Consider the following 19299-nt stretch of genomic DNA (forward strand, 5'->3'; position numbering starts at 1 on the left):
CGCCATCTTGGTGCGGGGCAGCGCGCAAAATGGTGAGCGTCTTAAAGGGGATGCCGCATTTCAGGAGCTGAGCGCCAGCGCTTGCTGTAAGTAACTTTGGCGCCCAGAACTGATTATTTTTGTCAAAGAACCCCCCAAACACTCTTTATTAAGGTTTATGACCTAATCGTGATCAAGCCTTCTGTTATTATTTCATGTAATATAGTACCATGCGTAGCCGTGCTGTCCTGTGGCATTGAGGGGTGGCGGCCGCTGTCCCCCGGGGAGGAACTTGAGGAAAGGCAGGCCTGCCATGGGCGGCTTCAGGCCCTGATTTGGGCTGGTGTCACAGAAGGGTAGAAAATTGCATCTGCCATGCCCTGACACCGCACTGTTTCTGTTTAAGCCCCTTGGCATGGTTAAAGATGTGCAGAACTGGTGTGCGGCACCCCAGGCTGCAGACAAAAAGGAGGCTGCGTCTTTCCTCGTTAGGGCCCTGCCTCCTCCCAGGTGATGTTAAACCCTTTCCAAAAGGGTTACAATCCACTTCACCTGCCTGGCTCTGGCTGTGCCCGTGCAGGAGGTCAGTACAGAGCCAGGCCTCACACGCCCATGCCCACGCAGAGCTCTGGTGGGTGCCTGGTTCCTGTCCTTCAAACCACTGAGCAATGACCAAGGCCACAGGCATCACTCACACTTAGGGACCAGGGGCACGTGGTCCGGGTCAGTGGAGAAAATCTGGGGAATGTTTCACTGGATGCCTCAAATAAAAAATAGTGGATACAACTACTATCAACAGTAAGGCTAATTAACAATAAAAGAATGAAAATCATTTAAGCTGCAGCTTTTACCACTTTCTTCCTTAAGAACCAACCTATGTGACATTTCTAAAGTGGAATATTTTGAAAACCCCATTCCCTTTCTTTAACAACAGCTCACTGAACTAAGCCCACAGCAAAATCAAGCATGTGTTTCCTCACGGCAGGAATAGTAACACTGCTGTGTTATGACGATACATCCAACAGTAATTTTGTGGTACCTGAAAAAAGCAGGCTGGTTCACTAGTGGTTATTGTTGTTTGGCTCACTCACTGGAAGATACTGGGCAGCATCTTTTTTTTTTTTAATTCATAAAAGATGGTTCAAAGTCATGCATTATAATTTCATTAGTATACAAGAGATAGTTCTGAGTGGTTAAGTGCAGCCAGTTTAAAATTGTATACACCAGTGATCACTGTTACAGTAAAATAAGCATATCTGTGGCTTTCTAGGAACATTGTAGGTCTTAGCATCCTCCTGTAGCCACAGGCACAGGACTGCTACCAGAGGAGCTATGAGCCCACCCACCAGGATCAGGCAACAACCTGCCTGTTGTAGCCACTCACAAAACCAGTGCAATAGCTAGATTTAAAAAAAAAAAGAAAATCATTAAGAAGAAATGTTTGTGTCCAGATGCACCTGCTAAATTCAAATGACCTGCAGAAAGAAAGGGTCCTAATTTTCCTTGAGTTTTACAATACAAACTCCAAGAAGGTTAGATGTGTCCTTTTCCTTGCTGGCCGCATAGATATTATCCAGCAATTTCAGCTGAATTTCAAGAGGACATGAAGGTAAAGTAACATGTTACTGTTGAACCAACCAATATAAAGGCCAAATCCTGCCAGAGAAGGTGGGATCTTGTGCTCCGGTCCATCTCCTCTCGTCCCCATTCCTCTCTGCTCTGCTCCCTACCTGGATCTCTTGTTTCCTTGCAGTGCCTTTAGCACTCAAGCGCACCCTGCCCTGAGCCAGTTCAACTCACGGACCTTACAGAAAATTGTCCGCTTTTCTGTCAGTTGGCTTTTTGCCAGTTTAGTTAGTCAAGTGAGCTCAGCTCAGGGGTAAACAACCACCAGCGAAGGTGCAAGGCTGGTGGAGGAGGGGGCAAAGAAAGCATAGTGAGGACGGCAGGACGGAGAGGATAAAATGGCGTTGAGCTGTTAGATGGCTCAGGATGTACCAGATGCATTGTTACAGGAGCAAACACAAGTTTTCCTTCCATCTGTTTATTTTAGTGTTTGGGTTAAACAGCGGTTTAGAAAACAGAGTTCGCATCTGCCTGTGCAGACATTCCCTCCTGCTTAGTCATGGCAGGGGTGCTGTGAGCGCAGTGGCCAGACATGGGGTTAGGATCCAGGAACCTTTGGCACAGCGGATGTCAGCCGCTTCCTTTCCTTGTGGCTCACTTTTTCCAGCTGTGAAAGGGAGACAGTAAATACTCACTCAGGAGACCCACACAACCTGATTCATCAGTGCTTGTAAAGCCTTGTCACGAAAGGAAAAGGGAAGCCAAGAGAGGATGATTTGCGCTCTACGCCTCACTGCAGCAATTGTCACCTCTCAAACAACTGACGGAGAGTTCAGCGTCTGCATCCCTGTGCTGAAATCCCCCTCTGAGGCTGCTATCTGTCTCCCAGCCCATCCACAGCCCAGGGGTCAGACAACACTGCAAGATCCTGCTTTAGGTTGTATAGTGACGGTAGGTCGTTACCCTCATGCCTCCACCTTCTGTACCTGTGATCCATTCTCCAATAGTATTAAGCCTGCAGGGTAAAATATTTTAGAGTCTCTGACTCTAATAAATTAAGAAATAATTTTTCAAAATGACTGAACACTTCACTCAAAGGGAAATTCCCTGCCATTGTCATGCCAAAGTAATTATAGCCATACCACAAAAATTATCCCACTATAATTACGGTGGTATGATCCTCCATCTGAACAATATGCTGGGCTATTTTCCCAGGCAGCTAAAACCCTCTGGCAGCTCTGACTCTGAGCCTCTGGAAGGGACCTGTGTCCCAAAAGCCCTCTCCTCCCTCACCCTGGTGATTTAGAGAGCAGCCCAAGATCTCTTTTTCCCCCGGTACGATTTTCCCCCTCGGAGTGTTGCAGCTCGACTCCCACCTTCCTGCAGCCTCCGACTCCTCCCAGGAAGTCCCAGCTGCAGATGGAGCCTTTCAGAGGCAGGGGGAGGGCAGCATGTGTGCAAAGGCAGCCTGGGCAGTTGTGCCAGACTTTCCAGCATAAACCAGCGTAGCGCAGCTTGATGTAAGTCAGTTTTACCCCCACTATCCCATCTGGGAGCTGCCTTGTGCCTGCGTGTGTGCGCTTTCTGGCTGTTGCTGCTGCATTCGCTCGTGCTCCCGCTGTGCTGTGGCCTTGCACCCCGTGGTGTGAGGGGTTCAGGGGGACCCTTGTCCCCAAAAGTCTTTCGGGTGCACCTGTGAGCACCCAGGCTGGCCAGCGCTGCGGAGGTGCTTGGTGAGCAGCGGGACAGAGGAGACGGCTGGTGCCCGCAGGCTGCAGGGCAGGAGGTGGTGAGTGACCGGTCCCCACCATGACCTTTCAGCTGTCACCTCCAAAATCCTTAGTGTGCTCCGTCCTGTGCACCCTGCCAGGGCAAGAGGTGCCCCGGCTCCTGTCCAGGGAGCGTATGTACAGCATAGCCTGAAATGCCCCACCAGGTGAGAGGCTCCCTGAGCCCTTCCCAGGCTTTCCGGCTCTGGTGGCTGTCCCTGCTCCAAAACATTCGCCAGGGCTGTGGCGGTGAGGCAGAGCCCTCTGCCCCAGCCCTGCTCGGCTGCTCCCACTGGCAGCAGCGCCCTGACCCTGGTGCTGCCTCTAGTTCTTTGCAGCAGCCTCGTGCACAGCTCTTAACACCTGCTCCTAGTTCTCTGTAATCTGTTGAAGCCCTCTTTAACTACCACACTTCCATTTTGTCACCTGCAGAGTTAGTCCCCTCATTCCAGTACTCATTTGCTTTGCATCCCAAAGCAGTGTCCCCCCACATCTCAGTATTGGCCCCAACATGCAGCTGTCCTGCACACAGGGGCAAGGTGGATATTTCACAGTCCTGACTAATATTATGCTGTGGCTTCCCATTTTTCCATGAATTGTGCTGTTTTGTCCCACCTGGGCAAAGAGATGTAAAACCCCACTGGTTTCAGCTGGCAGCCACTTTGGACTTTTGTTAGAAATAACACAAGATGGAAACCGTGGGGATGTACATCCTGCATGTCAAGGTGGAAAGTGCACCTAGCAGTACTGAGAACTTACCTGTGGGCTGGTCAGCTTCAAACCTGTTTTAATTTACTTTTTGGCAGCTGGGTAAATTAATCCATGGCTGGTCAAAATAAAGGCACGTGCGTCCTCCAGACACACCACTTTTACCTCAAGTACCTAACGAAAAAATAACTTACTTTAGCTTAAATGCTGCATGTTTAAGCAATGTTGTAGAATAGTTGAGGGGGTCTGAGGTGAAGGAACAGGCAGCAGCAGGCACAGAAATTAAGTTGTCTGGGGCCTTGAAGGAAAGGTAAACACCAAAATCACTTTGAAGATGGAAGCTGTCATCTTGTCAATCAGAGTAAGACTTGTGACTAAACAGCCCAGAGCTGCAGCAGCTGAGAGGTCAGAGAGTCTCAAAAACAGCAGTACTCTTGCTTTGATTTTTTTGGTAACCTTAAGAACATGAAAAAAGAGATGGGTTTGTGTGGCACATCCCTAAGGCCCCTTGTTTCACTTGCCAGCCCCAAGAGGCAGGGTATTCAAACAGCCTGGCTGAGGCACAGCCCCAGCAGCCAGGAAGGGCAGAGGCAAGAGATACCTGGGATAAATGAAACTGGATGGGAAGCTGATATTGAATACAGAATTCCCGGAGGATGCCCTCTCAGTGGTGTCTGTACCGCTCCCCCCAGCGCAGAGGAAAGTGGGGAGAACCTGGAATTCAGGAGAGAGGAGGCGGAAGCCATGGTTGCCCATGGGATCCTGAGTCTGTGCGTGTCATGGGTACGAAGTACAGCCCTGGCACTCTTTGACGTTGCAGCGACAGCATGCACCTTGTTCCCCTTTTTCCTTTCTGTGGCAGAATGATCACAGCTTTGGGTCTGGACCTGCCTCGGCCCTGGGTACACAGAGCATTTGCTTTACTCCTGCAGCCATGGAGTGCTTGTCTTACTCTTCTGCTTGTGTCTGGGGGAAATGCAGGCCTGTGCCCGTACCAGTGAGACAGCAGGAGCCGTGGCATGCTCAGGAGAGCAGGACCGTCTCTGCGTCACTTCTTGCTGAAGAGAAAGAGCAGCGCTGGATATAGCTCATACTCCAGTGAGGTATTGAATGCCCAATGTGACTGTTTCTGGCCAGCAGCCTGGTCCCTGCCTGAGGCTGCAGCCCTGTGGAGCCCAGGGAACTCACTGCCCAGGAGCTAGCCTTGGCAGGGAAGGTGGGTAGGACACACCAGGAAAAGTCACACTGGTGCAATCTCCTCTGTACCTGCTTATTTCCAGGTAGCCTATTTAAAGGAAACATAAGTGAGAGAATATCTTTAATACAGAACAAAGCTCATGGTGGGGTTGCCCCATCTGATGGTCTCTTCTACTAAAGCTTCTTGGGTTGCAAAGTACTTGGGAAATATCAGCATCCCTTTTGCAGATACAAACATGCAGAGTGAGGAAATCACATGTGGCAGGGAATCAGCGGTGAAAGGTTGTGGCCACTTAGTCTTCTACATTTGCAATCAACCATCCTGTCTGGCTGCCAGGCAGGTTGCAACTGGAGAAACTCATCATTTGGTTTGGGGAGCAGAATAGACTGACAGATTTGGGGGCTGCATGGCCCCAAGACCATGTTGCTCCCCAGCCTGATGGGTAGCTGCCCACGGCAGCATCACTCAGGCTGGGGATGGCATGGGTGGGACATCAAAAGAAGAAAATAGTTGTTATTTTCCTGCCTGAAAAGGCTGGAGCAGACAAAGCCTTTCCTCAGAACTGGGAATTTCTAGGCTTAAATCATCTTTTTCCTACTGACCCCCATGACACTTGCCGATGCTGTTCGTTCTCTGAACTGTGGCCAGCAGCAGCCTCACTGCAAGAGAACTGTTAATATTTCACCTCCAGCTTTTACTTTCCAAGCCACAAATCCTTCTACTCCAACCAAAATCAGCTCAGGCACTGGGTCTTGCTGACCATAATATCTGTGAGCTTGTACAGAAAGAGCAAAGCAGGGGGCTGGGGGAGAGGAGTGGGGCTCCCTTAGGCACATCTGACTTTCTCCCACTGTGCTTATCCGACCAGAAGGAGGACTTTGCTGTCAGTGTCTCCTGTTGTCCTTCTTCCTACCACCCCCAGCCATGACGCACATGGAAACCAGATACCAGTCAGGCAGACAGTACCTTGGTGCCTCTGTACATCAGACTGACCTGTGCTGTGCTCCCCTCTTGCCTGTACCCTCTTGCTGCCTGTTTGTGCCATGAACTTTAGGCGCAAAAGACAGCATATTGTTTAGGATCCAGAGCAACTCCCTTCACCAAGCGCTCCAGCAGGACAAAGGAGTAAATACTTCTGCTATTCCATAGAGCAGTGTGGAGTAAAAAAGTTTGTTATTCTAGGAAAAGGGGATATTTTGTGGCCTATAGAGAACAAGGAGGTCCTTCCAATGGAGGACAAGAGAGGCTATGGCAGGCAAAAGCCTGAGGTCTGGGGTCGTTGGCCTGGCTGTTACAGGTTGGCTGAGGTCATTTGACCTGATGATTTATTGCAGCTGAAAATGAGGTGTAAGGCACTGCCAGCTCCCCAGTGAATGTACACACACTTCTTTTGTTTATCTGTTTTCTCAGTTCTTGTTGAGACTTGTAAATGAAACATCCTTCTCTGCCAGCTCTTGTCTGATCTTTCACAAAAAGTGCATGAAGCTTTTTCCAGAAACCACTGCAACAGCGTTACTGCTCTAACATCGGCCAGCAACCCATGAAGCAATACTAAAGGGCACACCTTCTATTCAGAAAAGCACACCTGGGGAGGCCACATCCCCTTCGCACGCAGCCCCATTGCCGTTGGTAAAAGCTTCAGACTCTCTTTTTCTCTTTTTGCAGGCAGAAATGTCAAGGCCAGTGCAAGCTCGGAGGCTGGAGGGAATAGATAAGAATATCTGGTGAGTTAAGAGAATATCTGGTTTACCCTGATGGTAGATGTGGTTTTAAGCAGCCTAACGCCAGACAGAAACCACTGCACCCTCACAGCACAGAGCAGCAGTCTCCCTTGGCTGCTTTGCATTTGTTCAGGCAGCGCACAAAAGGGCAAGTTTGTCCCTGGAGATTTTACCCTGGCTCAGTTATGTACCTGCTGCTCCCACTTCGTGCTGTATCAGGTGCTCTGCACCATCCTGCAGGAAGGCAGGCAGGACTGCCTTGTAGTGTGTTGCACCCCATCCAACCATCCACCTGAATGATCCCAGCAGCACCCAAATCTGAGCCAGGTGGTTCAGCACACTAGCTGCAGCCTGGCATCTGCTTCAAGTCACTCTAGGACACTGCAAGCAGAGAGGCAGGCAAAGGGATGCTGCAAATGCGATTCCCAGCCTGCCAGGCACAGGTTAGCATTGGGAAAGCTGCGTGCTTGAAGAGATTTAAATGGGCTTTCCCCCAGTGCCCTGCTCTGTCTGGTTTCAAGGCACAAACTACCGATGAGTTCAGCCTACCTTTCCCTCTGCAGTGTCCTTCAACATGCCTAGTTGCTAAATTTTGCAGAACTGGCATGAGCTTGAAAACCTCTGAGTCCTCTCCTGCTCGGTCTGGTCTGATCAGAAGTGGTGTGCAGCTTCAGCTACGACCGCACACCCAGACAACATAGTGGCTGTTTCCTTCGAGAACAATTAAACAATTAAAACCACCCCCCAATGCAATAGTACCTCATCCTTGGTTTAATTGAAACAGGTCTGAAGTGACCTGTGCTCGGTCCTGTCCGCCTGTGAGCAGTGGGATGGCTTTGCAGGAGGGACACCAACCTTGGTGACTTCAAAGGGATGCTGGCAAGCAGAGCTGGCGCCAGCACGCTGCTCGAACCCTCTGTAAATGCTTCTTTCTCTAACTTTCTTCTCTCCAGGGTGGAGTTTGTAAAGCTGGCTGCCACCTACTCCACAGTGAACCTGGGACAGGGCTTCCCTGACTTCCCTCCCCCCGGCTTTCTGAAGGAGGCATTCCTGAGAGCCCTCAGCGAGGAGAACCACATGCTGCACCAGTACACCCGTGCCTTCGTGCGTGGACAGACTCCCTCACCCGCAATACCTGCTCGCTCTCTGTTAGCCTTGGCCACTTCAGGGCTTATCAGGCAGCAAGAAACAGGGCAAATCTCATGAGGCAAAACACACATCCACCCTCAGCCTGGCCCCCTGCACCCAGGGCTATAACGCCCTGCTTTACCAGGGCGTTTGGAGCAGCCAGGCTGGAAGATGCCCCGCACGCTCCCTCACAAGGCACTTGGCTGCCCACGTCCCTTCCAGGGTCTTACCCATGTCTTAGAAGGCTTCTGCAACCCAGTTCTGACCCCTTCTCTTACCCCACAGGGCCACCCACCTCTGGTGAAGATCCTAGCCCAGTTTTTTGGGAAGCTGCTTGGACGAGAGCTGGATCCTATGACCAATGTGATGGTGACTGTGGGGGCATACCAGGCCCTTTTCTGCTGCTTCCAGGCTTTCATTGGTGAAGGCGATGAGGTAACCCAAGATTTGGGCTTGTTGCACTGGCAGCTTTCCCCCAAGGGAGCCGTTCCTGGCTGTGGGTCTGCCAGCAGCTGTAGGATGGTTTTCATTGTCCTTTTCCAAAGCAGAAGCGGTTTATCCCCATTCTCCAGTATCTGAGCTTCTAAAGGGAAAAAATTATTTGCTGCAGCACACTGTCTCATTTCTGCATAAAGCAAAATAACCGTTTTACCCTGAGCAGTGGTGTTCTTCCCTGGCACTGCCAACAGGCAACGCAGATTCTCCATTACAGTAATTCAGGGATTAAAATTTCCCGTCCCTCTCACTGCTCTCTGGGTCTGAGAGGTCTGAGCAGGGTTAGGAGGGCATGACATGTCCCTTTTCTTCCAGGTGATAATCATTGAGCCCTTCTTCGACTGCTACGAGCCAATGGTGAAAATGGCTGGTGGGACAACTGTGTTTGTGCCGCTGAGACCGGTGAGTGGGTTGGAGCAAAGCTGTCAAGGAGGGAAGAGTCATAGCAAAGCAAGCGAAGAGGTGAGTGCAGAGGTAGCAAAGCAAGCCAAGATTCTCCTTTGTTCTCTCTAGAAAGCTCCAAAAGATGGAAAATTGATGTCTAGTGCAGACTGGCAGCTGGACCCAGCTGAACTGGCTTCCAAATTCAGTGAACGGACAAAAGCCATCGTCCTGAACTCACCCAACAACCCTCTGGGCAAGGTAATGCCTCTGGCCTTGCTGTGGCTGGCCCCAAAAGCTGCTGGGGTGCTACAGCTCACCTGGCCACATTTGCAGTGTCGCAGTCACTCAACCTTCCTCGCACATAAGGGAATGGGTGTTGTGGGAGCATCACATGCTGCCCTCGCTCTTCTGGTGTTTTTAAGCCTGATCTTCTGTGCCAGCAGTGGCTTTGCCCTGTCAGACCACTCAGCCAGCTCCTGCCCACCCTGGCTTGGGAGGTGGTGCAGGCAGGGTGCACAGCTTTCATGGAAGGGCTGGGACAGGAGGGGCTCAGAGGCACTCCTGCCGCATCTCTGCTCTGCTCCCTGCAGGTGTTCAGCCGAGGGGAGCTGGAGCTCATTGCAGAGCTGTGTGTGAAGCATGACGTCCTGTGCTTCAGCGATGAAGTGTACGAGTGGCTGGTCTACGATGGGAAGGAACACATCCGCATCGGTATGGAGAATGGCTTGGCTGAGCCTGGATATCTTCTCTGGGTACAGCAGCTTCGGGGAAGGAACTGGTGATTTAACTGGGGTCCCCTGGAAATTACACGGGCTGCCTGCCCACATGATGCTACTGGGCTTGTATGCCCCTTAGAGGTATTTTGCTGCACTTCAGTCTCAGCCTCCAAGCCAGGTCTTAAACCAGAGCCTTGACTTCCAGAGCCAGTTAGAGGGAACAAAAGAGCTTCACAGCATGAGATCCGGAGCAAAGAGCCCTTTGGCTTCAGTGAAACTGAATTTTTCCCCATACTTTGTAAACTCACAGTTTTCTGAGTGTCTCTAGTTTTGGAACATCCATGTCAACATGATTTCAGAGGCATGTTCTTCCTGTTGCAATAACACCGTCTTGCAGGGTGATGGTGCTTGGCACCTCTGGGAACCCCTGGGGCTGAGTGCATGCATATGGAAACAGTTAGTTATAAAGAGATGCTCTTCAGAAGTCCAGCTTCCTGCTGGAACATGCTTTGAGGCTCATCCAGGTGAAAGATGTGCTGTGCACACAAGAGGTCACCACAGGTTATAGTGGTCAAAGAGCTCCCACCGTCATTAACACAGCCCGGAGGCAAGCATGCTGAGCTCTGCCATTGGTGTTTCTCTCTTGTTCCATGGCCAGCCACCTTGCAAGGGATGTGGGACCGCACGGTGGTCATTGGGAGTGCTGGGAAGACCTTCAGTGCGACTGGATGGAAGGTGAATTCCCCCATGCGGCACCTCGTTGTGTCCCCATACCTGTCCCTTTGCTCCAGGATGTGGGTCCCGTCACCACAGCGCAGCACTGGGAACACTGCTGCTGCGCACTCAGCTTTGAGCCTCAGGGTCTGAAAGTACCAAATCTGCTTTATGATAGCCCTGTCTGGAGAATACAATGAAGGCAGCACAGGCAAGTAAAGGGGAGCCCGAGCAGGTACCCAGAGACTCACCACCTTCCCCCTCCTCTCCTTGCTGCAGGTGGGCTGGACCATGGGACCCAACAGGCTGCTGCAGCACCTCCGCACTGTGCACCAAAACTCAGTGTACCACTGTGCCACACTTGCCCAGGTAAGGTATCTCCCTGCAAGTAGCCCTGCAATTCCCAAACCCCCAAAGCAGGGGTGACAGAGGGTCCTCCTGCCCGTGGCTGACCTGAAAGGCCAGACAGATGAGACAGGTGCCCCGGAGAGGCTTCTTCCCTTCTCCCTGCAGTTGCCCCATGTCTGAGAGGAAGGGGAGAGGCCAGCCTGCCTGGGCTATATTCCTTATTTTGCACTGACAAGCCTAAGGGGCCAGTCAGAGGGGCTGGAGGCAGAGAGCTCCGTAATCATCAGTGAATTGCATCGGAGCAAAGACTCCAGTTCCCAAGCAAGCCTTGACCATCTTCCCACCAGGCACTGGCTCCTCTCTTCTTGCAGGAGGCTGTGGCTCAGGGTTTCCAGAGGGAGCTCATGCTCTACGGGAAACCAGACAGCTACTTTGTCCAACTGCCCGAGGAGCTGCAGAAGAAGAGAGACTGGCTGGTCCAGAGCCTGGATGCTGTGGGGATGAAACCCATCATCCCTGAGGGCACCTACTTCTTGGTGGCAGACATCTCCAAATTCAGTGAGTCAGCTGCAGTTTTGCGCAGGCAGGGCTGAGTGTGGCAGGCCAGCTTGGAGTGGTACCACTAGCAGGGACAGGAACCTGCAAAAACCACCACCAAAGTGCGACGGACAAGAGCGTGTTCCCCAGCGGCTGTGCGTTGGGGGCTCAGCTGGGGCACCCGGCAGCAGCCCCAACCTCTGTGCTGCTTTGCTTCTGCAGGATCCAGCGTCCCCGATGTCCCTGACTCCGATGAGCCCTATGACTCCAGATTTGCAAAGTGGATGGTCAAGAACAAGGTAAATGCGTCTGGCCCTTTCCACCGTGATTGCCGTGGTGGGTTTGTGCCCTCACCGCTGACTGTGCTCATGGGAGCCAGCAGCACCACACCGCTGCTGGGTCTGGCAGCTCATGGCCCAGGGCTGCCTGGGGCGGTCAGCATCACCCCTTCTGGGCACGGCGGGCTGCACGCCAGCCCGGGATGGGTAACTGCAGCTCCGCATGTTTCCCCTTCCCAGGGACTTGCTGCCATCCCGCTTTCTGCTTTCTACTCTGAGGCCCACAAGAACAACTACAACCATTTCATCCGGTTCTGCTTCGCAAAGGTGAGACACACGGCAGCACGAAGGAAGGTGAGGCTGGGTGTGCTAATCAGGGCTGGTGTAACAAGCTAAATGCCAAGAAGTCAGAGCACCTTGGGTGTTAGAGCCTAAGCAGGGCACCACAGCTGGTCCAGTGCCCTCCTGCAGACACACAAGCCGAGCCGGGGGCAGGTGCGCCAGCGCCATCCTAAGCTTTCTCCCATCAGCATCTTACATCCTTGGCCAAGGCAGGAGTCTTCTGGGTGTACGTTTAACTGCCCAGCAGCTATGGCCACCCTGGCGGTGGCAGAACCTGCCTCATATTGAACCTGGGGCAGTTGCAGTGTTCCAGAACAAGAACAGGATTTTTATATGGATGACTGCAGTGAGGGGAAGGGGGATTTGGCTGAAAGCCACTGACTGAACCTGCGGTGTTTGTTTAGGAGGAAGCTACACTGAAGGCAGCAAATGACATATTGCAAAAATGGAAACAGGAAAAAACCAGTCCCTGAGCACTGGAGAGAGAACCAGGCTCTTCATGGTCCTCACCTGCCCCAGCTGCACTTCCTCCACTTCCTTTGCTTGGCTACAAACTTTGATACATTCTTATTTTTGTGCTTTCAACCACATTTTCTGTCAGACAAAAGGGTAAGAGGTTTGCCAGGCGCAGGGTCTGCGGGACATTGTCACTGTGAAATGATTGTGCTGTTCCTTGCAAGAAAAAGTGAGTCTTTGTGTGCACTGACAGTATTCAATGTTTCTTCTAACGTTTGAAGACTTTGCTCATCAGTTCTGGGATGCGTACAGCAAGACACGAGGTAAGGATGGCTCCTGGGGTCTTTTCCACCACCAAATTCTGAAAAGGTGCTTCAGGACCTACCTTTGAGGGCATGCTGGAGGGGTTGGTGTGCCTTGTCTTGTTCCATCTCCTCACTCATGTGCCCCAGCATGCAGGACAGCATTTCCACCAGCACCTGCGTTCCCGTGGGACTGTGCAGTGTTACCACCCATCAGTAGGCTGATTCCTCTGATCCTGAAAATTATAAACCCAGTGAAATACTGTTTCCCATAATTAACAATTTTCCCATTATTTTTTTCTGTGCATCTCTGGGAAAGGTGACCACAGAATTGGTAACTGGTTTCCCCCGGGAATGAGGCTTTAATAAATACCCCGGCTATTGCCAGACCTTCCCTGTGCACCCCCAAACTATTCCTGGCACTTTGTCAGGGCTTGGCAGCATCGTCCAGGCTGCAAAGCAAAACCTCCAGACTTTTGATGAGCACACACTGTGGCCAGGCAGGGCGGGCACAGTGGCCTCGGGCTGCTGCTGGATAAGAACATAAAGCATCGTCATCAATCATGCAGGAGTTATGTGCAACAGACCATGCAATAACTGTTTGTGGCAGTTAAATTATTAAAGTGGAATTACTGCAATTACTGAAGAGTAGATGCCTCTGTAATGATTATGGGGCTGATGCAGCTCTCCCAGAGAGCCGCCAGCACCCCTGCAGCATTTGCAGCGGGATCCCATGGCGGCGGCTGCTTGTCCCACGGCCGTTAGCCGCCCCGCAGGGGCTTGAGTGGGGCTGCAGCCCGTGGCACCGGCCACCCCTAGGGCCGGCGGGAGATGGGGGGATGCGCCCCGTCGGGTGGGTGAGGGCGGCGCTGAAGGCCCTCGTGCACGCATCTGGGCCAGAGGCGGGGCGAGCTGTGGTCACCGAAACTGACAAACCAACATCAAGATTAACGCAACACCCGCAGGGGCAGGGTGCACCTGCCCATCCTCCGACACGCACGCGGTGCGGTGCAGACACCCGCAGGCGGGGGTCCTGCTCCCCCCGGCCACGCTGAGCTGCGCCGCGGGGCTCCCCCGGCCGCCCACCCCCCCCGCAGAGCGAGGCGAGCGCTGCCTGGCTTCCCGGTACGCGCGGGCAACCGAAACGCTGCCCCGCCCGCCCACTGCCTCACGTGACGGCGGCCCCGCCCCGCCGTGGGCGGCCCCGCCGCGCTCCGGCCAATCAGCGCTGAGGGGGGTGCGCGGCGCAAGATGGCGGACGGCGGCGTGGGGCGGCCGCAGGGTCTGCAGGTGAGCTGGGGCCGGGCCTGGGGCCGGGGGCCGGGCCCGGACCCGGACCCGGCCGTAACCGCCGCTGTGTCCCGCAGGCTGTGGAGAGGAAGGTGGACTGGCGGCGCTGGAAGCAGGAGAGTAAGGCCGGCGGGAAGGGCCGCCCCGAGCGCTGCGGGCCCCGGCGCCCCCGCGGCGCGCTGCTTGAGGCGAGGTGCTGTTGTCCCTCGCAGGGAAGGCGGAGAAGAAGAAGTGGCGGGAGGTGAAGCTGCTGAAGAAGCTGGAGAAGCAGCGGGTGCGGGAGCGGGAGCTGGCGGAGAAGCAGGCGGGGGAGCAGGAGCCCAGCGCAGACCGAGGTGACGCGCGATGGGCGGCCCCGGCGGGGGCGATCGCGGCCCTGGGGCGTCCCGGTGCGGCCGGGTCGGTTTCAGGTTGCGAGTGGGGGGGCGCCCGGCGGGGAGGTGCGGGGGGCGCGGCTGTTGGGCCGCGGGTCCCTCTGACGGTGCCGCTCCCCAGGGCGGCACCACACGCTGAGCGTAGCCCTGCCAGGCTCCATCCTGAACAACGCCCAGTCGCTGGAGCTGCGCACCTACCTTGCTGGCCAGATCGCCCGGGCCTGTGCCATTTTCTGCGTGGATGAGATCGTCGTGTTTGATGAGCACGGAGAAGATGTAAAGTAAGGAGGAGCCATCATGCTCAGAAAGCATTGCCTCTCTGCTTTCGGTTTCTTCAGGCTTTTATTAAGCTGAGACCAGGAAAGAACCATGTGGAGCTCAAGCAAATGTTTGAGCCTCTCTCAAATGCCAGGACTACAGGGAGCCCTGTGCTGCTGGGCAAAGGGGTCGCCTTAACTGCCCACGGGACTAGGATCCTTTATCCCAGCATAGGGATGACAAAGCAGCAGGAGGTCAAGTTCTGTACTCTTAAATCTTGCTGTGGAGGGGGCAGGGCAGGGCTATATCCTTACAGAACAGGAATTCCTGTCCTTCAGCTTTTTACTTGGACCTGCATCGGCATTAACTGGCCAAGCCATGCGGTCCTGTAGCATCCAACTGCCAGGTTGTGTCAATACATAGAAATCAAAAAGCTGGAAAAGGTACTCGGCTGGCAGAGAGCATTCCAAACATGCTTTGTTAACAGTCTCCACCTCTGGAACAGCCCTTTTACAAGGGGTGGAGGGGAAGGTTGTGCTGCTGTTTTCAAACTAAGGAGCATCTGCTTGGTCTTCTGGAGGCCTGACCAGCCTCATGCCAACTTCGCAAGCTGTTTGCTTTCTCTTTCAGGAGCGTGGAGGGGGACTTTGATGGAATTGGGAGGAGAGGCAAGGCTTGCGTGCAGCTGGCTCGGATCCTGCAGTACTTGGAGTGTCCTCAGTAAGTCTACCACAGTCAGACTACATCATGTCTGCATCAGAACTGACTACTGTGGGCACGTCATGCTAGAGGGCACGGAGGCAGGAGGCAAATTCTGTTTGTGCCGCATAATTATGCGGGAACACGAATATCATGGTTTCACCTGTCTGGTTCAGGAGTTTAACTAAAAGAAGAGCAGTGAATGCAGGATACAACCTGCATGATACGTTAGGGGCAGATCAGCGACATGAGGCAGCTAAGCGTGCTTTTCTCTGTACTCCGCTCCTTTGAGTCAGAACAGGCCTAGAACTGAGGCTTGGATTCTGTTTTCACATTTCAACCTTCTCTGGTAACAGGTACTTGAGGAAATCCTTTTTTCCAAAACATGAGGATCTGCAGTTTGCAGGTAACGATTCAGTTGTCCCTGTTGCCAACAGCACGTTGGCTGCCCCTGCCTGAGCTCTGGCTTGTTTTGCACAGATGCACAGTGTAACTTGCCCCCGCTTCAGTCAGAGTGGTGGTGAGGTGCTGTGCTGGCTACACTGGGCCAGGGAGGGAGGGGGCAGCAGAGCAGCTGTACTTAAACCTGCGTTCCCACCTATTACGTCCTCTCCTTACTGGTTGCGTTCCTCTGTGCTGTTCTAGGGCTGCTCAACCCCCTGGACAGCCCCCATCACATGCGTGTGGATGAGGATTCAGAGTACCGAGAAGGGGTGGTCTTGGACCGGCCAACTAAGCCAGACAGAGGCTCTTTTGTTAACTGTGGGATGCGGAAGGTACGTCTGTTACCCACAGATCCCAAAACAACTTCCTCTGTCTCTGGCAGATTTGAAGCAGGCAAGATGGGTACTACTGGCATGAAGTGGTGGGCTGGCATGAGGTTTAAATGCTGTTGCTATCTTGTCCCTCCTGGCTCGTCAATGTTTGTGGCTTCCCAAGTCCTGGTGGGCCTGCCCGTTCCAGCACATCATTGCTTTGCTACTGGAGTTGAACCTTTAAGCAGCAAAATAAGTCTCAGGCTGCCGACGAGCCGCCCTGAGCCTGCTTTGAGCCACACAGGCCCTGGTCACAGAGCTCCTCATTCCAGCTCCAGGCCAGAACAGACACCCACTTCCTCAGTACTAGAATGTCTTCCATCCTCCCCGTCCATCCCCACCTTCCCCAGTACTAGAATGTCTGATGCTGATGGTGACTGTCACTGCAGGAGGTGCAGATCGACAGACAGCTGAAGCCTGGACTGCGAGTCACTGTGCGCCTGGCAGAACCCCAGAAGCCAGGTAACCCACTGCCCTGCTCACATCTGTAACCTTCAGTCCTGCAGGGGCTGGTCCTTTCACATGACAGCCTTCAGATTACTGATGTTTGAAGATAGTGCAAAGCCGCAGGGTGTCTTTCACTCCACACACCATTTTAGTATCACCCTTACCATACCTCCCTAGTTAACTGGAAAAAGCTCTTACTGGTCAAAGAGCTGATAAACAGCCCTGTCCTACTTGCACGCTTACTGGAATGTGCTCAAAAGGGAGGTTCTGGGTTGTACACCAAGTCGGTGCCCTGCCCCAGGAGAAACTGCCATGCGCGGCTGGTCACATCCAGCTCACTAGGAGGTCACAGGGCTGTTAATCCCTTTGCTTCCCTTTCAGAAGCCAGAGTGCGGAAAGGCACCGTGGTGTCCACACACCACCCTCGGACAGTCTCAGGCTTGTACTGGGGTTACAGCGTCCGCCTTGCCTCCTGCTTGAGTGAGTATTCACAGGGATTCTCTGCTGTCTGCCCTGGCTCTGCCTGGGCTTCCACACCAGCTTCAGGCCTACTGGCTGCACACCTGCAGCACACATTATGTCTCTTTCTTAGAAGTCTCTCATTTTAAAGGCAGCTTACACACGCAGCTAGCAGCTTTGCAGCAATGAAATGCAAGGGCTAAAGCTAGGGGTATTAATCACCCCAAGTGCCACCAGTACTCTGCCCTGTACCTCCACTCGTCATTGCTCCAAACGTCCACGTTGTAGCAAAAGACAGGAGTTCGTGCTCTCCATCTCCAGCCAGTACATCTCCATTTCCATGATAACTACCTCCCACTCATTCACGTCAAAGCCGGCAGTCACATTTGAGCTCAAAAGCCCTGCAAAATCCTTTTCTTGTCTTTTGGTTGATTGGACTTCCTAGGAAAATTGTAAGCTGTTAGTCAAGGAATGATTCCCGGCACCTGTTTGAGCTTTGAGGAGAAGGTGCTGCGGTGAAGTGTGCTGGAGACTCCTGCAGCAGGGAAAGTGCATAGGAAAGACAAATATTTCTTTTGTTTCCTGGTGCACTAGTGGCACCAAAAAGCAATTCCTTTGGCTGCTACCTCACCTGTGGGGCGTCAGCCTGTCCAGGAACCACGCTGCGTGGGTGAGAGCACCACATAAGTAACCACACATCGTGTTTGTTTTGCAGGTGCTGTCTTTTCAGAGTGCCCATTCAAGGAAGGCTATGACCTCTCTATTGGGACCTCAGAGCGGGGCAGCTCTGTAGATCAGGCCACTCTCCCGTCCTTCAGGTTTGTGTCCCACTGGCTTGGCCCTGTGTGGAGCCACCAGAGGCCTAGTGCAGCCACAGAGCTGCGCTGCGGCACTGCTGTCCTCCCAGGCAGGAATGCTCCTAGACAGAAGCGCCTGCAGGCCCCCTCCTGTGCTCTGCTGCTTCCTTTTATGCCAAGGCACGTTCCTCTGCATCAGAAGCTGGGGGAGTACCCCAGGACAAGGCTGATTCCTTTCCTGTCTCTCTGGAGTTGGGAGCAGGGACTGTCGCGTTGGCAAAGTGCCTTTGTTAGAGAGGCCGCTGGAATGGATAGTCAGCAAGGGACACAACTCGCTGCTTCAGCGGCACAGAGGAGCTTGAACACAGACCCAGATACTCAAAAGAAACAAGCCTGCTTCTTGCAGATCAACTTAAAGAGAACTGTTCCTGCGAGGCCAGTTCTTCACACGCTTGAAGGCTCAAGGCACACAAGCAGTGCTCCTCTGTACAGCTTGCAGCATCTGCCTCGGGGCGGGCATAGGGGCCACGTCCCCTCTCAGCCTGTCCCTGTGCTCTCCCCTAGGCATGCCCTCGTCGTGTTTGGAGGTCTTGAGGGCTTGGAAGCTGGGGTTGACGTGGACCCAAACCTGGAGGTCACAGACCCAAGCGTCTTATTTGACTTCTACCTGAACACTTGTCCCAACCAAGGCAGCAGAACCATCCGGACAGAGGTAGGGCGGGTGGCTAACGGGGTGCGATGCCCGCGTGCGCAGAGCACCGCTGTGGTTCCACCTCTGGCAGCAACAGTTGTGGCCCCCATGTTGTTCCCCATGGCGATGCCTTGGCAGAGAGCAGCTGGCCTGCCTGGCAGTTCTGACTGCCGACTGGGTCTGTTCCAGGAAGCATTGCTGATCTCTCTGTCTGCGCTGAGACCCCACATAGATGAGGCCGTGAGGACACCCAGCGCCAGCTGAGGGAAGGAAAACAACTGACCTTGCTGAGGTCTGCCATGGGGAAGCGGCTGTTCAAACGTGAGGTGCTGGGCAAATCACTTCCAAGATCCTGGTGGGGCCAAGACGCAGCGTGACTGAAGCTGGCAGCGCTGCTCGACCCAGCGCCGGGCTGCCCTTGGGAGCAGCAGGTCTGCGCCCTCCAGCCTGCACGGCCTGGCCAAGGGCTGGTTGCTGCCCCTCAGCAGCTGAGGCAAGGGCTGGCACCAGCCCTGGGTCACAGCAGTTCAGGTGTCTGGGGTGGGGAATAAAGCAGTACAGAACCTCAGCTGCCTTGAAGTCCATGTTTGGGTGGGTGCTCAGCGTGCAAAGATCCTGCATGCTCAGTGCCTCTAGAGCCGTGTGGCCCTCAGATTTGAAGGACGTCAAAGCTTAATCCTTGTGCCAAGAAGCTGTTCCTGTCTTGGCCTGACTTCTCCCAGCCCCCTTCAACTCCAAGTCTTCATCCTCACCAACAGTAGGAAAGGCTGGAGCCTCTGTTGGGCCTCAGCACTAAAGCACATCAGCATAGCTTGTTACAGTTCAGCT

General features: G+C 53.6%; 2 protein-coding genes and 1 long non-coding RNA gene across 7 annotated transcripts; 2 read left to right on the plus strand and 1 right to left on the minus strand.

Annotated features, from left to right (window-relative positions):
- Positions 1 to 13282, plus strand: KYAT1 (kynurenine aminotransferase 1). Of its 5 annotated transcripts, none has more exons than XM_037401186.1 (14): positions 1 to 86; positions 5004 to 5125; positions 6886 to 6944; positions 7895 to 8045; positions 8355 to 8504; positions 8880 to 8966; positions 9078 to 9206; positions 9539 to 9659; positions 10323 to 10399; positions 10658 to 10747; positions 11098 to 11284; positions 11486 to 11562; positions 11782 to 11868; positions 12288 to 13282. In XM_037401186.1, exons 2-14 carry the CDS (start codon positions 5042 to 5044, stop codon positions 12354 to 12356), a joined length of 1368 nt encoding a protein of 455 aa, XP_037257083.1. In that variant the 5' UTR covers positions 1 to 86; positions 5004 to 5041; the 3' UTR covers positions 12357 to 13282. The 5 variants fall into 5 exon arrangements, with proteins under 5 accessions (XP_037257083.1, XP_037257082.1, XP_037257086.1 ...); XM_037401185.1 differs by lacking the exon at positions 1 to 86 and adding an exon at positions 2943 to 3065; XM_037401187.1 differs by lacking the exon at positions 1 to 86 and adding an exon at positions 3100 to 3334.
- Positions 2008 to 4994, minus strand: LOC119154080. The gene is made up of 3 exons (XR_005106326.1): positions 4624 to 4994; positions 4217 to 4478; positions 2008 to 2212 (listed from the first exon to the last, which is right to left on the minus strand). It is a non-coding gene; the product is annotated as an uncharacterized LOC119154080 (long non-coding RNA).
- A 565-nt stretch (positions 13283 to 13847) lies between the features above and the next one.
- Positions 13848 to 19039, plus strand: SPOUT1 (SPOUT domain containing methyltransferase 1). Its single transcript, XM_037401204.1, has 12 exons — positions 13848 to 13931; positions 14009 to 14051; positions 14144 to 14266; positions 14427 to 14586; positions 15194 to 15283; positions 15619 to 15668; positions 15908 to 16038; positions 16467 to 16539; positions 16906 to 17004; positions 17699 to 17801; positions 18345 to 18492; positions 18661 to 19039. Exons 1-12 carry the CDS (start codon positions 13893 to 13895, stop codon positions 18733 to 18735), a joined length of 1134 nt encoding a protein of 377 aa, XP_037257101.1. The 5' UTR covers positions 13848 to 13892; the 3' UTR covers positions 18736 to 19039.
- The last annotated feature ends 260 nt before the right edge of the window (positions 19040 to 19299 follow it).

The sequence above is a fragment of the Falco rusticolus genome, chromosome 9 (genome assembly GCF_015220075.1).
Source record: "Falco rusticolus isolate bFalRus1 chromosome 9, bFalRus1.pri, whole genome shotgun sequence".
Taxonomy (NCBI): Eukaryota; Metazoa; Chordata; class Aves; order Falconiformes; family Falconidae; genus Falco; species Falco rusticolus.

What these genes read in the sequence shown, in the direction of transcription:
- KYAT1 (XM_037401186.1), top strand. Translation starts at nt 5,042, where the DNA reads ATGCTCAGGAGAGCAGGACCGTCTCTGCGTCACTTCTTGCTGAAGAGA. An exon ending in GAAGGAACACATCCGCATCG is followed by an intron (nt 9,660 to 10,322) that starts GTATGGAGAATG and finishes TTCCATGGCCAG; the next exon opens with CCACCTTGCAAGGGATGTGG. An exon ending in TCAGTGCGACTGGATGGAAG is followed by an intron (nt 10,400 to 10,657) that starts GTGAATTCCCCC and finishes TCCTTGCTGCAG; the next exon opens with GTGGGCTGGACCATGGGACC.
- SPOUT1 (XM_037401204.1), top strand. Translation starts at nt 13,893, where the DNA reads ATGGCGGACGGCGGCGTGGGGCGGCCGCAGGGTCTGCAG. An exon ending in TGAGGATCTGCAGTTTGCAG is followed by an intron (nt 15,669 to 15,907) that starts GTAACGATTCAG and finishes GTGCTGTTCTAG; the next exon opens with GGCTGCTCAACCCCCTGGAC. An exon ending in TTAACTGTGGGATGCGGAAG is followed by an intron (nt 16,039 to 16,466) that starts GTACGTCTGTTA and finishes CTGTCACTGCAG; the next exon opens with GAGGTGCAGATCGACAGACA.